Genomic DNA, 12,749 nt, shown 5'->3' on the forward strand with positions numbered 1-12,749 from the left:
ATCGTTAAAATCTCGGCCCCGATGATCGAGTACCCAACTTGACGGTTGAGTGGATTGTACTCTTTTCCCCTTGAGTGAGTTTTCCTGACGTTTCTCACACGAGGGTTTTGACGAGGCAATTCGTGCAATGCAACAATATATACTTAGCGCTCTTTCTTCATATTTTTTCTCACTGTTTTTTTTGGAGTTTTAAGGCATGGATATACAGATAACTGCGGACTTTAGATGGAACAAGTCATTGGCCCATTAGAGACCAAGTCTCTCCACTTAACGTTAGAGTGAGCATTTGTCCCTCCATCCCTAGTTATATAAAGAGAAGAGCACCCTGCGTATGTACAGTTGATGATGATTAATAAAGAAAAACCGGACTCGCCGGTAGGGGTTGCGGAACAATTCTCTGGTGTTGTTGGTCCTATTCGGGAAAACGTACAGCGGTACAGGAGGACCTACAGCCTACAGTTTTGGGATACCTACCACAGGTGACGTGGGAAAGCGAGGGAGTCCAGCCTTTGGGCGCATCGACGGGTCGTCGCTGGGTTTTCCGGGCCCAGGACGCCGGGGCCGCAAGAGCGACCGACTGTTTTGTTCTTGTGCAGCGACCAACCCATGCGCGCGAGAACGACGCGAGTCCTCTTTCTTACCCCCGGCGGCCGGCCAACTCCGACTGCCTAATTTCCGCCGCCCACGGCCAGCACCATGGATTCAAAAACTTGTCCTGTAATAAACACGCTGTTTTCCACGCCGCATCACGGAGAAAGCTTGCACGTAGCTCAACCGGGTGGTCCTTTCGAGGGATCGCACAGGTGGTCGGCTATTAGCACGAAACGAAAGAACCCGGTTCTCCTCCCCCCTGGAGAAACAATACGGAAAAATAAAACATTCCTTTTTGCGGAAAAACATTTTAAAATAGCATGGGAATTCGATTTTGAAAACGGCATCCGAAAAGAATATCCAACTCACGGCCCCTCGCTCACGCACGCCGTCACGCCTGAGGAGGCCTGCGATCTGACGTCGAGAGCCGAGGACTCGTGACGGCGTGACAGCCACATGTCTCCGAGACAGCCGGCCCCATCTGGACCGTCCAATACCAGGGGCCGCAATATAAAACTGGCGGATCCCATCGTACCAAATCAGGCCAAGGCACCGGTAACATTCCATCAGCCGTCCGATGGCCCGATGAGCCGATCGGGCCGTCCGACGATCTTCTTGGCCAACACCCTAAATTATTCGCACCCCACGGCTCCGTGGCCCGTCCCTGCCCCCCTTATTAATACCGCGGCCGCCCCGCCTTCGCCTATTATCCTCCGCCACTCCGCTCTCCCAAAAGTTCTTGTTTCGCAAACCACACGAAGAAAAAAGCAAAGGTGAGAACGGCCCCTCTCGATCTCGACGACGCCTCTCCCCCGTTCGTAAGCTCGCCGAAATTTGTCGTCTGGTTTCCTCCGATCAATCGCCAGATCCGGCCATCCAGATCTGAGTCGTCAATTCAAAAAGTTGGAGATAATAGCAGTATTTGTCGTTTGATTAGCTCTAGTGGGTTGTTACTCTTTAATTCGCGCTAATGGAATTGATTTGGGTTGAGATACGCGTCCCGATCTGGTGATTTAGCGCGTGTTAATGATGCCTAGCGCAGATCTGCTTGGATTCGCTGCACGTGACCTGATTTTTTGCTTGATTTTGCAGGAGATGGCGACCACGAATTGGACGCTCCCCGACCACCCCACGCTCCCCAAGGGGAAGACGGTGGCCGTCGTCGTGCTCGACGGATGGGGCGAGGCCAGCCCCGACCAGTACAACTGCATCCATGTCGCCCAGACGCCCGTCATGGATTCGCTCAAGAATGTAGGTTACCCGCACCTGTGCCGAGCTGCAACATATGCAAATCGTTTTACCTTCGTCTGTTTAATGTGATTATGGTTGCCTGCATCCTTTTGTTGGATTTAATGTGATTAAGTCACATACTTCTGCTGTAGATTAAGCATTATGATTGCAGTTGTTGCTCTGGTTTGAGCATGATGATGAATCTGATGTGAATGTTGGACCCTTTACTATAAAAAATAGAGTCAATATTGCGCAATCGTAACTAGAGTCAAGCAATCGTAACTCGTGTAATTCTCGAGTCTCTTACAATGTTTGTTTACATTACTGCCGTAATTCATATGTTGCATCCAACCTGAACTTGTTCGGATGTACTGTAGTTTTTTGCATGCTAAATTTTTACAGCATAACTTTGTTTGAGATTTGCAATTACTAAGCTTAACTCTGTTTTAGGGTGCTCCTGAGAAGTGGAGACTAGTGAAGGCTCATGGAACTGCTGTTGGTCTCCCAAGTGACGACGACATGGGCAACAGTGAAGTTGGCCACAATGCTCTTGGAGCTGGCCGAATCTTTGCTCAAGGGTATACTGTTTTTTCCCCTGTGAAATATGTAATTTTTTGTTGCAAGTTCTGATACAGTAGTAAAAAGGGCACCTGACTTCAACTGGATTCTTGATAGTATCAATATGGTCTTCTAGTTTTGCATCTTCATCAATTATTTTAGTAACTCTGCTAGGAACCATGTCTTGTGGATGCTTATTAGTTTTTTGCTTGTTGCATAGTTTGCTGTCTAACTGTTTGAGTCGTTTGCATAACCATGTGCTAGACTTTATCAATTACTATTGTCACATTATATTCTGTTTCACTTGTATGCTTCTTTCACATTTTGTTTTCAACAAAGCTAATTAAGTTACATTATATACTTAATTTCTATAGTGCGAAGCTTGTTGATGCTGCTCTTGCTTCCGGGAAGATTTGGGAAGACGAGGGGTTCAATTACATCAAGGAATCTTTTGATAAGGGTACTCTGCACCTTATTGGTTTGTTGAGTGATGGAGGCGTTCACTCCCGGCTAGACCAAGTGCAGGTTTGCTAAGCAATCATTGTGATGAACCCCAGATATTGATGTCTTGTGATGATTTGTCAAATATTAAATTGCTCCGTTTTGTTTCACTTTATTTTCAGTTGATTGTGAAAGGTGCCAGTGAGAGGGGAGCAAAAAGAATTCGCCTTCACATTCTTACTGATGGGCGTGATGTTTTGGATGGCAGTAGTGTTGGTTTTGTAGAGACAATTGAGAAAGATCTTGCTCAGCTTCGTGAGCAGGGTGTTGATGCACGGATTGCATCTGGTGGTGGAAGGATGTATGTTACCATGGACCGCTACGAGGTATGCTCTCATTTTATAGTTTAGCTTTGTGAGGTGCAATTTTGTGTTATATTTCAGTTGGGGAAATACACATTTTCCTGGTGAAATTGAAGTCATGTTTTTTGATACATTGCAGAATGACTGGAGTGTGGTCAAGCGTGGGTGGGATGCCCAGGTACTTGGAGAAGCACCACACAAATTCCAAAATGCACTTGAAGCTGTGAAGACTCTAAGAGCAGAGCCCAAGGCCAATGATCAGTATTTGCCTCCCTTTGTGATTGTTGATGAGAGTGGCAAATCGGTTGGTCCTATAGTAGACGGTGATGCTGTCGTGACTTTCAATTTCAGAGCTGATCGCATGGTTATGCTTGCGAAAGCACTTGAGTTTCCTGATTTTGATAAATTTGACCGTGTTCGTGTACCAAAAATTAAGTACGCTGGGATGCTTCAATATGATGGTGAGTTGAAGCTTCCAAGCAAGTACCTTGTTTCCCCACCTTTGATTGAGAGGACATCTGGTGAATACTTGGTGAAGAATGGTGTCCGCACCTTCGCTTGCAGGCAAGTACCTAGTTTTCCATTCTATTTGTTCCAATGCCAAGGCACTCTATACTATAATTCCTGGTCATTAGTTAGTCATGACTCAGGTGCTTGATTACATGGAACATTGCTTGTGTCAGGTTAGCATACTCCCATTGAAAACAAATATGGGTCAAGTACTGGGTAAAATGTGAATACACAAGTCAGATGCTTATTATATTTTGTCCAAAGCTTTATATTTGTTGCCAATCATATATCAATCACCAAAATAGAAAAGTAATTTCTTTGGTTTGTTGTACTTTCTGGAACCTATTAGTATAGTTGTCTGGGGGCAAAGCTTAACTACAGTGGCAGTAATTGAAATTATCTACATCTGAGTACTTTTTTCTGAAAGGCCATTCAGTGTTTATTGACTTGACAATCCCTCTATTCTCGTAATTGCGAGGGAGTTATTATTTTTGTAAACCGTTATTTCAGTTGTTTTGAGGTCTAAAGTTATTTATGTGCGTATAAATTGATCCTATGTTTCTGCACATTTGTATTTATGAATTCTTTTTATTTGTCCATAACAGTGAAACAGTTAAGTTTGGCCATGTCACATTTTTCTGGAATGGAAACCGTTCGGGATACTTTGACGAGACCAGGGAAGAGTATGTAGAAATTCCCAGTGACAGTGGTATCACATTCAATGAGCAGCCCAAAATGAAGGCACTTGAAATTGCTGAGAGAACTCGGGATGCTATCCTCAGTGGGAAGTTTGACCAGGTAAGGAATTTGGAAAGGTGTAACAGGTGACATCCTTGGTTTGCCCGCGGAAATTTACATAACATATTAAATGCTTGTAGGTGCGTATTAACCTGCCAAACGGTGACATGGTTGGTCACACTGGTGATATTGAAGCCACAGTTGTTGCTTGCAAGGCTGCTGATGAAGCTGTCAAGGTGAGAACAAACAAGAAACTATGATTTATGCTGTCAATGTTTTGTTTTCATTATCTATATCCTGAAAGTTGAAATGGTGCATATACTTGAAATTACACATGTTAGCACACGGTTTCAATGACAAATTCTCTGAAATACATGTGTTCTGGGACACACAGTTTCACTGAATGATGGTTCTACCTCATTTGCCTTTTACTTATCTGTATCATTGGTTCCCCTTGAAAACAGATGGTCTTGGATGCTGTGGAGCAAGTTGGTGGTATCTATCTTGTCACAGCTGATCATGGAAACGCAGAGGATATGGTTAAGAGGAACAAAGCTGGCCAGCCGATGCTCGACAAGAGCGGCAGCATCCAGATTCTTACATCGCACACGCTTCAGCCAGTAAGTGCAATGGCCTGTGATGCTCTTCCTGTAAGACCAATTTTAAGTGACAACATTTATCACTTGGTTTTGACCTGCATGTAAACCTTGCAGGTCCCTGTTGCTATCGGAGGCCCTGGTCTCCACCCAGGAGTGAGATTCCGCTCCGACATCCAGACACCCGGGCTCGCCAACGTCGCCGCCACCGTGATGAACCTCCATGGCTTCCAGGCTCCTGCTGATTACGAGACGACCCTCATCGAAGTCATTGACAAGTAAAAAAAAAAACACTGCGCCCTCTGAAGCCAAAATTGCTGCAGCCGATTTTGTCGCTATAGTTTTGGGGTGGGTCAAGGAATGATCGCATCATTGAATAATTTGAGATTTGCCAGCACGCTTGCTCGAACTCATATGTAACATTGAGAAAGGTGGATTTTACTTGCAGTTAGCTCTATTTTGTAATTTGGGGTATTGCCATGCTGGTTTGCTTAACATACCGATAGCGATTTTTGCTCAGCTATATGTATGAGATTTCATCTTCAGCTAAACGCCCGAGAATAGCGTTCGTATCCTCGCTCTCCCTTGAGCCTAAATAGTCCCCTTCCGTTTCGAAAAAAAATAGTCCCCTTCCCCAAGCAATGAAGGAAACGGGGGAAATTTCAAAGCCAGACTGCTTTGTAAGCCGTGACTGACAGAATAGCTTCGCTACTAACAATTGACACAGGCACCAAACTCCAACTTGGGAAGACTACGATGTTGCCGGGCTCCGTGCACTAACCCCAGGTTGTGCCTCAGCGGGCGAGCGGGGCTGAGCGCGCGGGGGCGACGCGTGGACATGGAGGGGCGCGGCCCGCGGAGCGCGAGCGCGACCGGTGCTTGGGCGCGAGGCGAGGCGTGCGACGAGGAGGCGCGGCCGCACGGGCGGTGGCGAGCTTGGGCGGAGCGGCAGGCGGCGGGGAGGCAGGGGAGCGGCGTGCGGCGGCGGCCTACTCAGCCGCACGGCGAGGCGTCGGGCGCGACGGCGGGCATGCGGTCACGACGGGAGCGAGGGCGTGCATGAACAAGAGTGGCCGCGGCGGCGTCAAGTTCGCTATGTCTGCTACGTGTTCGAAGAAATGACGAGGACGGACAGCTGGTGAAATGGGGTGAAAATGGGGTAGCAGCGTTGGGTGTAGCGAGTTTGTCCGACCTCTGTCCGGCGTTTGTTCTCCCTATTTTTATCTCATACGGACAAAATGGGTATAGATTTTGGGTTGTGCGGTGGGGTTGGCCTAAATGCGGTGGCGTCTTTTGTGTGACCTTGTCGGGCGAGTGTTGGGTCGAGTGGTGTGGCTAGCTGTTGGGGCCAAAAGTACAATTGGTGTTGTACATGCGTGCTCTTCGGCGAAATAAGGAAATAATGAGAAGCTAAACTTCGTCTCTCTTTCAGTCTACAATCTCGTCAGTGATCGGCCATCGCATGGTCCCATGGGCCGAGGGCAGGATAGGGTCATATACAAAGCAAAAACACTCTTTTATCCTCGAATTCCTTCGCCTGTCATGGTGACACAGATGACGGTTGAGCAGGAAGACGACGGTGCGCCTTGGCTGGCCGTGACGAAGAGAAGTGATTTCAAGGTGTGGGTGACAACAGAGGAAGCAACAGTTCGGCCAGTGCTCATCAGGAAGACGAGGACAGTGCTGATCCGCATGTCTTCGACCATGAATTAGCCGTCAACAACACGCCCATAGTCGATACGGACCGTGAACTATTCAACACTCAAATACAGTCTGAAGCAGCAAAAAGCGCCATAACAGTCGATACAGACCGAAGCTCTAATAATAATCAGGGAAACATATAACAACACAACGTTCATAGATCAGACACTTATTCGAGTTGATACATCATCCCTCTTGCTTTTTTTTGAGTAACTCATCCCTCTTGCTTGGATTAGTCTCCAAACAAATCCTAATACCTCCCTAAATAATGGGCCCCCATGTATACGGGCCGCCACAAAAATGAATACGGGCCACCACATAGAGCGTTGCAACGCGGAGCTTCCTGTACACATCGCGACCATATAGAAATTTATTGCTTACAAACTTGAGGTGATAAGTTTTTTTTTGAATACAATACACGCGCAAGCGCTCATATATACGCGCATACACTCGTGTGTATGAACGCAAACACACACCCTACCCGTGGTAGAAGAAGGAGAGGACCAAAACTCTCCTGACAAGGTCAAGGTAACCCCACGATTCAAATCCTCCTCTTTTCACTCCGTCTACTCCTTGTGATGAGTATCTTGATGCAGATGATAATTATGATGATCCTGATTTAGATGATCCTATGCTTGCTAAACTAAATAAGTTCATGTGCTCCCTTAAAGGAAAGAAGCTCACTGTGTTTCGTATGCTTATGGAGATGGTGAGTAAGCACACAATTACCATTAAGGAACTCGAAACCCTCGTCAACGAGGAAAAGGAAAAGTATGAAATCCTTGAGCGTAAAGTCCAATATGAGGAAGCACGAAATGATAAACTATACTTAAAAATTGGTGCAAACATTGATGTTCATGCAAAAAACTTGCCTCCTTGAAAAAGGCCAAGAACTCTTGCAAGGAGTTGATGAATGATAAAAGTAAGCTTGTGGAATCTCATGCTTCTCTCTCTAAGGATTGTGAGCTTCTATCCGTTTCCCTCAAGACTAAGGAAGAGGAGCTCACTCTTCTTACAAAGAGTTTTGAGACGCTCAAACTTACTTATCTTGAAACTCTAGCCAAGGTTTACTCCTCACCTATTATCAATGTTGATGCTTGTACTAACTCTAGTGGTGACCTAGCATCTATTCTCGAGGAAAACCGTTTTCTAAAGGCACAACTCGAGAGAGGACTCATGACATGTGCTTAAGGACAAAAGAACCTTAATGAGGTATTGAGCCAACACAATGAGGTGACGCAAAGGACAAACATCTAAAACTGACTCTATCGGAGTTCGGATCCGTACACTCACCTAAGGGGCTGCTTCCATCAAGGATTGCCCCTCGTCGAGGATAGGCGGCGCAGACGTGCGATAGGAGGTCCACAATAACTTTTTGTAGACCGCACTCTTTATTTCGAGCCTGTAATATGCCTTTTTCCTCCACCTTCGACCCCGGGCATGTCAAATAGCCGGGGTTGTGGTCTTTATATATATAAAGTAATCATTGGCATATCACTCAGGTCCCAGTAAAACATTATCCGAATTAATCATTCGTGTCTTTTCGCCAATGAATATGGCTCCTATGGTTGTTTCACAAGTATAACTCGGCATAACCTGCCAGGGGCTCGGTATGGGAACAAATGAGTTGCCAACAAAGTCCAAACAGCTTTACAACGTACTTCGGCGTCGCGAGTTTGGCCTTATATGCATCAGCTCCGAATCATGTCTTGGGTCAATGGTTGGGTTGCCCGGCTCTTGTGCTTGCTACCTTACGTTCCGCTCTATCGGCTAGGGTAGTAAAGGGAGAACTACTGCGATTGTGCTTCCGGTTCATCTGGTCAAGCACCTCAGTAGAGAAAGCTGAAAACCGACTGTCATGATGCTGCGAGAGCTGGTCAACCACTTGATGACTTATCGGAATCTGTCGCGATTCCCTCCGTGTCACACGAAGGACGTTTTTTTCCAGGTCATATATGTAACGCACCATATCGGAATAAGCCATACACATACCAGGGGCTATATCGTAGTCCCCCCTATAAAACTCCTATGGCTAAGTGAAAGTGTTAACGCCCTATAGTCTGATTGCCTGGTTCGCTGCATTATCACCTCCTTCATGGACCAAGACGTTGGATCAAGAGTGATTAAATGCTTTTCCGAACACCCCCGTACTTCCTACGAGGGGCTGAAGCCGATGACTGGAAAACTTTCAGATTATATTAAAACGGCCGCACAGGAGGAACATAAGCTTTCGAGCAAAACACAAAAATAGATTAAATATAAAATTATCTTTTACAATTCTCATACACCTCACTCGAATATTATGTCTTTCGAGCATTGACCCTCTATCAAGCGGGCGGCCTCTAAGACGTCTTCAAAATAAAGCTCCGGTGCGGGACGATCCTTGCCCTTGGGTGGACCCTTCGCCGCCACATCGATGTCCTTCATCTTCCCCCAGAATGTCTTGACACGGGCAAAGGCCATCCGTGCACCCTCAATGCACGCCGACCGCTTCACAGCGTCGATACGTGGCACCGCCTCAACGAGCTGCTGCACCAGGCCGAAGTAGCTATTCGGAACAGGCTCAGTCGGCCACAACCGAATTATGACGTTCTTGATGGCAGAGCCGGATATCCTATGAAGGTCGGCCCATTGGGACATCTGTTCATTCAGCAACAGAGGGCGCTTTGATGCGCCAAATTGTGATAAAAAAAGCTTCTCCGTTGCATACCCCTCTCGCGCTTGGTAAAACTGCACCACATCGGAAGAACTCTTGGGAAAGTCTAAAAACTCGTCCGGAGAACTCCACACTTGGTTAAGCTGAGCATAGTTCGGATCGCCGAACTTAGTCTGTAGCAAAAAGGGCTTACCAGCCGCAATCTCCCCAACTTGCCGGATCTCCTCACGGGCTGCTCTGGATCCGGACCGCGCTTCTCTCGCCTCTTGTAAGGCCTTGTCAAGTTCAGCCGTTTTGGCTTCATTTTCCTTCTCAAGTAATTCACAGCGGCTAGCAACATTTTTTAATTCGAGCGCCATCGTGGATATCTTCTCCTCGTCTTGGCGCCGAGTAGCTTGTTCGGCTTTTAACTCAGCCGAGGCCTTTTCGGTAGCCGCATTACTAAACCGGGTCTGCTCCTTGGCCCGGGCCAGCTCCGCCCGAAGAATTTCAATGGCGGCAACACCATCTACAACCATGCATATTCCAGTATATAATCTTCAGCGTCATGCTTATATCACAAAAATGTATGTGAAGGGACTGCCCCAAATACATACCTTGCGACTCGTCAAGACGCATATTGATTAACGCAATATCATCCCCTGCCACATCAAGCTTCCGCTGCAGCTCGGCAATATCCGTAGTCTGGGAAGTAGCCAGGGGGGAAGCAGCCTGTGCTTCAGTTAATCAGATTAGTCCTTGAGTATTTCTTCTTGATCCTCCATTCGCCTCCCATGGGGAGCCAACCCGAGTCTCAGGGGCTACTACCTATACACAGGCGCATCTTTGCAAATAAAATATAGTTAAAAATATTACATTACAAACCTCTAAGCCTCTTAGCAGGCTCATGAAGGCTTCATTCAATCCGCTTTTCGCGGACAGAATCTTCTCAACCACCGTACCCATCAAGGTACGCTGTTCCCCCGAGACAGATGCTTTTCGCAGCATATCCATCAAGATAGCCGGCGCCGCTGGGTCTCCGGAAGCCGCTGTAGGAGCACGACCATCCTTTGAAGGAACCCGTCCACCCGTCTCCAGAGTCATTGTTGGCTGAAAACCGGACAGTCCGGGGCCTTCATTATTGGCCCCCGAATCCCGAACAATTGGAGGTCCACCTTCGGGTACTGCCTCCTTCATCCCCTGCACCGCTTGTTGATCAAGAATAACCCTCCGAGATGACACTTCAGAGTCGTCCGCCTTATCGGGCAAGGAGGTCGGGGGAGGCGTCTCGCTTTCCATCATCTCTGGGAGGAGATCTCCCGAAGAAGAGGATTGCCCAGAAAGACTCTGTGCCGGACTGTAAAAATACACAGGCGCGTTACATATCTCTTCGGTAATAGGAAAGAAGCGGGATGCTATCAAAGTACCCCGGATTCACTTACGGTTTGGCTGAGGGCTTGTCCTCATGACAGAGCTGTTCACTGGCGTCGCCTTCCAATCCCGAGCCGCTCGACGGTGGCATCTTGCCTCTCTTAGGAGACCACCCCTCCCAACCTTCGGAGGCGGCCCTTTTCCTCCTGAATGGAGAAGGGATACTGGCTTCTCTTTCGCCCTCGTCTTCGGGTGAGGAAATGTCGATTTCTCTAGACTCAGTATCTAATTTACCTCCGGAACGAAGGTCACCATGGGTCTTCTCACTCTCCACCTTGCCCTCCCCTGCCGGCACCCGGTACGGTGCCGGTGCCAGCATCCTTGTTAACACGGGGTCCGCTGAGTCTTCGGGAAGAGGGGCCGGACACCTAATCCGTTTCGCTTTCTTTATCCAGCCCTGGAAGAAGATGGTTTGCTCAATGTCTTACCACAGAATATCTGATTATGAGGTGTTCGGCGGACGAGTACTTACCGGGGTGTCCGGATGGTTACAATCTAGGCTAGTATCTTCGGTGGTGTCCGGCCATTGTTTTCGTCTCCCGAAGAATAATTTCCACATTCCTTCGTGCATAGTGCCGAAGAAGTGATGAAGAGTCCGTTGCCCTTCTGGGTTAAACTCCCACAGACGGAGAGGCCGTCGCTGGCATGGCAGGGTCCGGCGTACTAGCATTACCTGAATAACGTTGACAATATTGATATCCTTTTCAATGAGGCTTCGGATGTGACTTTGCAGAGTCCGCACCTCGTCAACTGATTCCCAGTCCAACCCCTTATTGATCCATGATGCAAGCTGAATTGGGGGGCTGGATCGAAACGCAGGCGCAGCTGCCCACTTGGAACCACGGGGCTCGGTGATATAGAACCACTCTTGCTGCCATAAGTCGGAAGATTCTTTGGAAGATCCTTTTAGCCAGACAGCGTTGGTAAGCTTGCTCACAGAGGCACCACCGCATTCCGCCTGCTCCCCCTCTATCATTTGCGGTTTCACATTGAAGGTCTTGAGCCACAAGTCGAAGTGTGGAGGAGTTCGGAGGAAGGCTTCGCATGTAACAATAAATGCCGAGATGAGAAGAACAGAGTTCGGGGCGAAATCGTGAAAATCTAATCCGTAATAGAACATGAGCCTCGGACAAAGGGATTGAGGGCGAACCCTAATCCTTGGAGAAAGTGGGAAACGAACACGACCCTCTCGCTGGATCTGGGGGTAGGGATAACCTGCCCCTCCGCGGGAAGCCGATGGAGGATTTCTGCGGTCAGATATTTTGCCGCCCGAAGCTTTGCGATATCCTCCTCTATGACAGAGGAAGCCACCCACCGGCCTTGACGGCTGGATCCGGACATGACTGAGGCTTACGGAGGGTGAAACCCGGGTGTTGGAACTCGAGGTAGTAAGAGTCGAGGAAGAAGCAAGCGGGGAGAGGAAAGGCGGGTCTATGCCCCTTTATGAAGGCCGAGAATATCGAACGCCTCCTCCCGGGCCTTAAAATTTGCCTATTCCCAAGGAGTTGTACCCTAAGGACGGTTGGGTTACCCACGTCCGTATCGATAAATGAATCCCTTAATAAGGGGACACGATCTCTGCTTGGGTAAGACGTGTCAATGACACACGTTTCGGAACGTGGGGCTGCAGGCAAAACAACGGTCCAAAATTATGACCGGGCAGGCGTGATGTCACGTTGTAAAAAGTTGTCAGCGGATTGGACCCGTGGAATATTATATTCTCTCTGCGGTTGTGTGCAGTGTGTGTTACAGGTCCGGATACAATCATCACGTCCGGAGACTATCTTGGAGTTCGGAAAGAAGGGAACCCGCCTTGCAATGCCGAAGACAAATCTGCGCGCCGGACTCCTCGTCATTGAAGCCAGGTTCAGGGGCTACTGAGGGAGTCCTGGACTAAGGGGTCCTCGGGCGTCCGGCCTGTTAGCCATGGGCCGGACTGATGGGCTGTGAAGATAC

General features: G+C 48.1%; 1 protein-coding gene across 1 annotated transcript; it reads left to right on the forward strand.

Moving 5' to 3' along the window:
• Positions 1–1,336: 1,336 nt before the first annotated feature.
• Positions 1,337–5,545, forward strand: LOC123079556 (2,3-bisphosphoglycerate-independent phosphoglycerate mutase; the record flags this gene model as incomplete). The annotated part of the gene is given in 10 exon segments (XM_044502341.1): positions 1,337–1,364; positions 1,684–1,842; positions 2,272–2,399; positions 2,754–2,904; positions 3,003–3,206; positions 3,322–3,746; positions 4,298–4,490; positions 4,571–4,666; positions 4,895–5,050; positions 5,144–5,545. Coding segments are annotated over 9 exon segments (1,674 nt in total). The 3' UTR covers positions 5,309–5,545.
• Between the last annotated feature and the right edge of the window lie 7,204 nt (positions 5,546–12,749).

This window comes from Triticum aestivum, chromosome 3D, assembly GCF_018294505.1.
Source record: "Triticum aestivum cultivar Chinese Spring chromosome 3D, IWGSC CS RefSeq v2.1, whole genome shotgun sequence".
Classification (NCBI taxonomy): Eukaryota; Viridiplantae; Streptophyta; class Magnoliopsida; order Poales; family Poaceae; genus Triticum; species Triticum aestivum.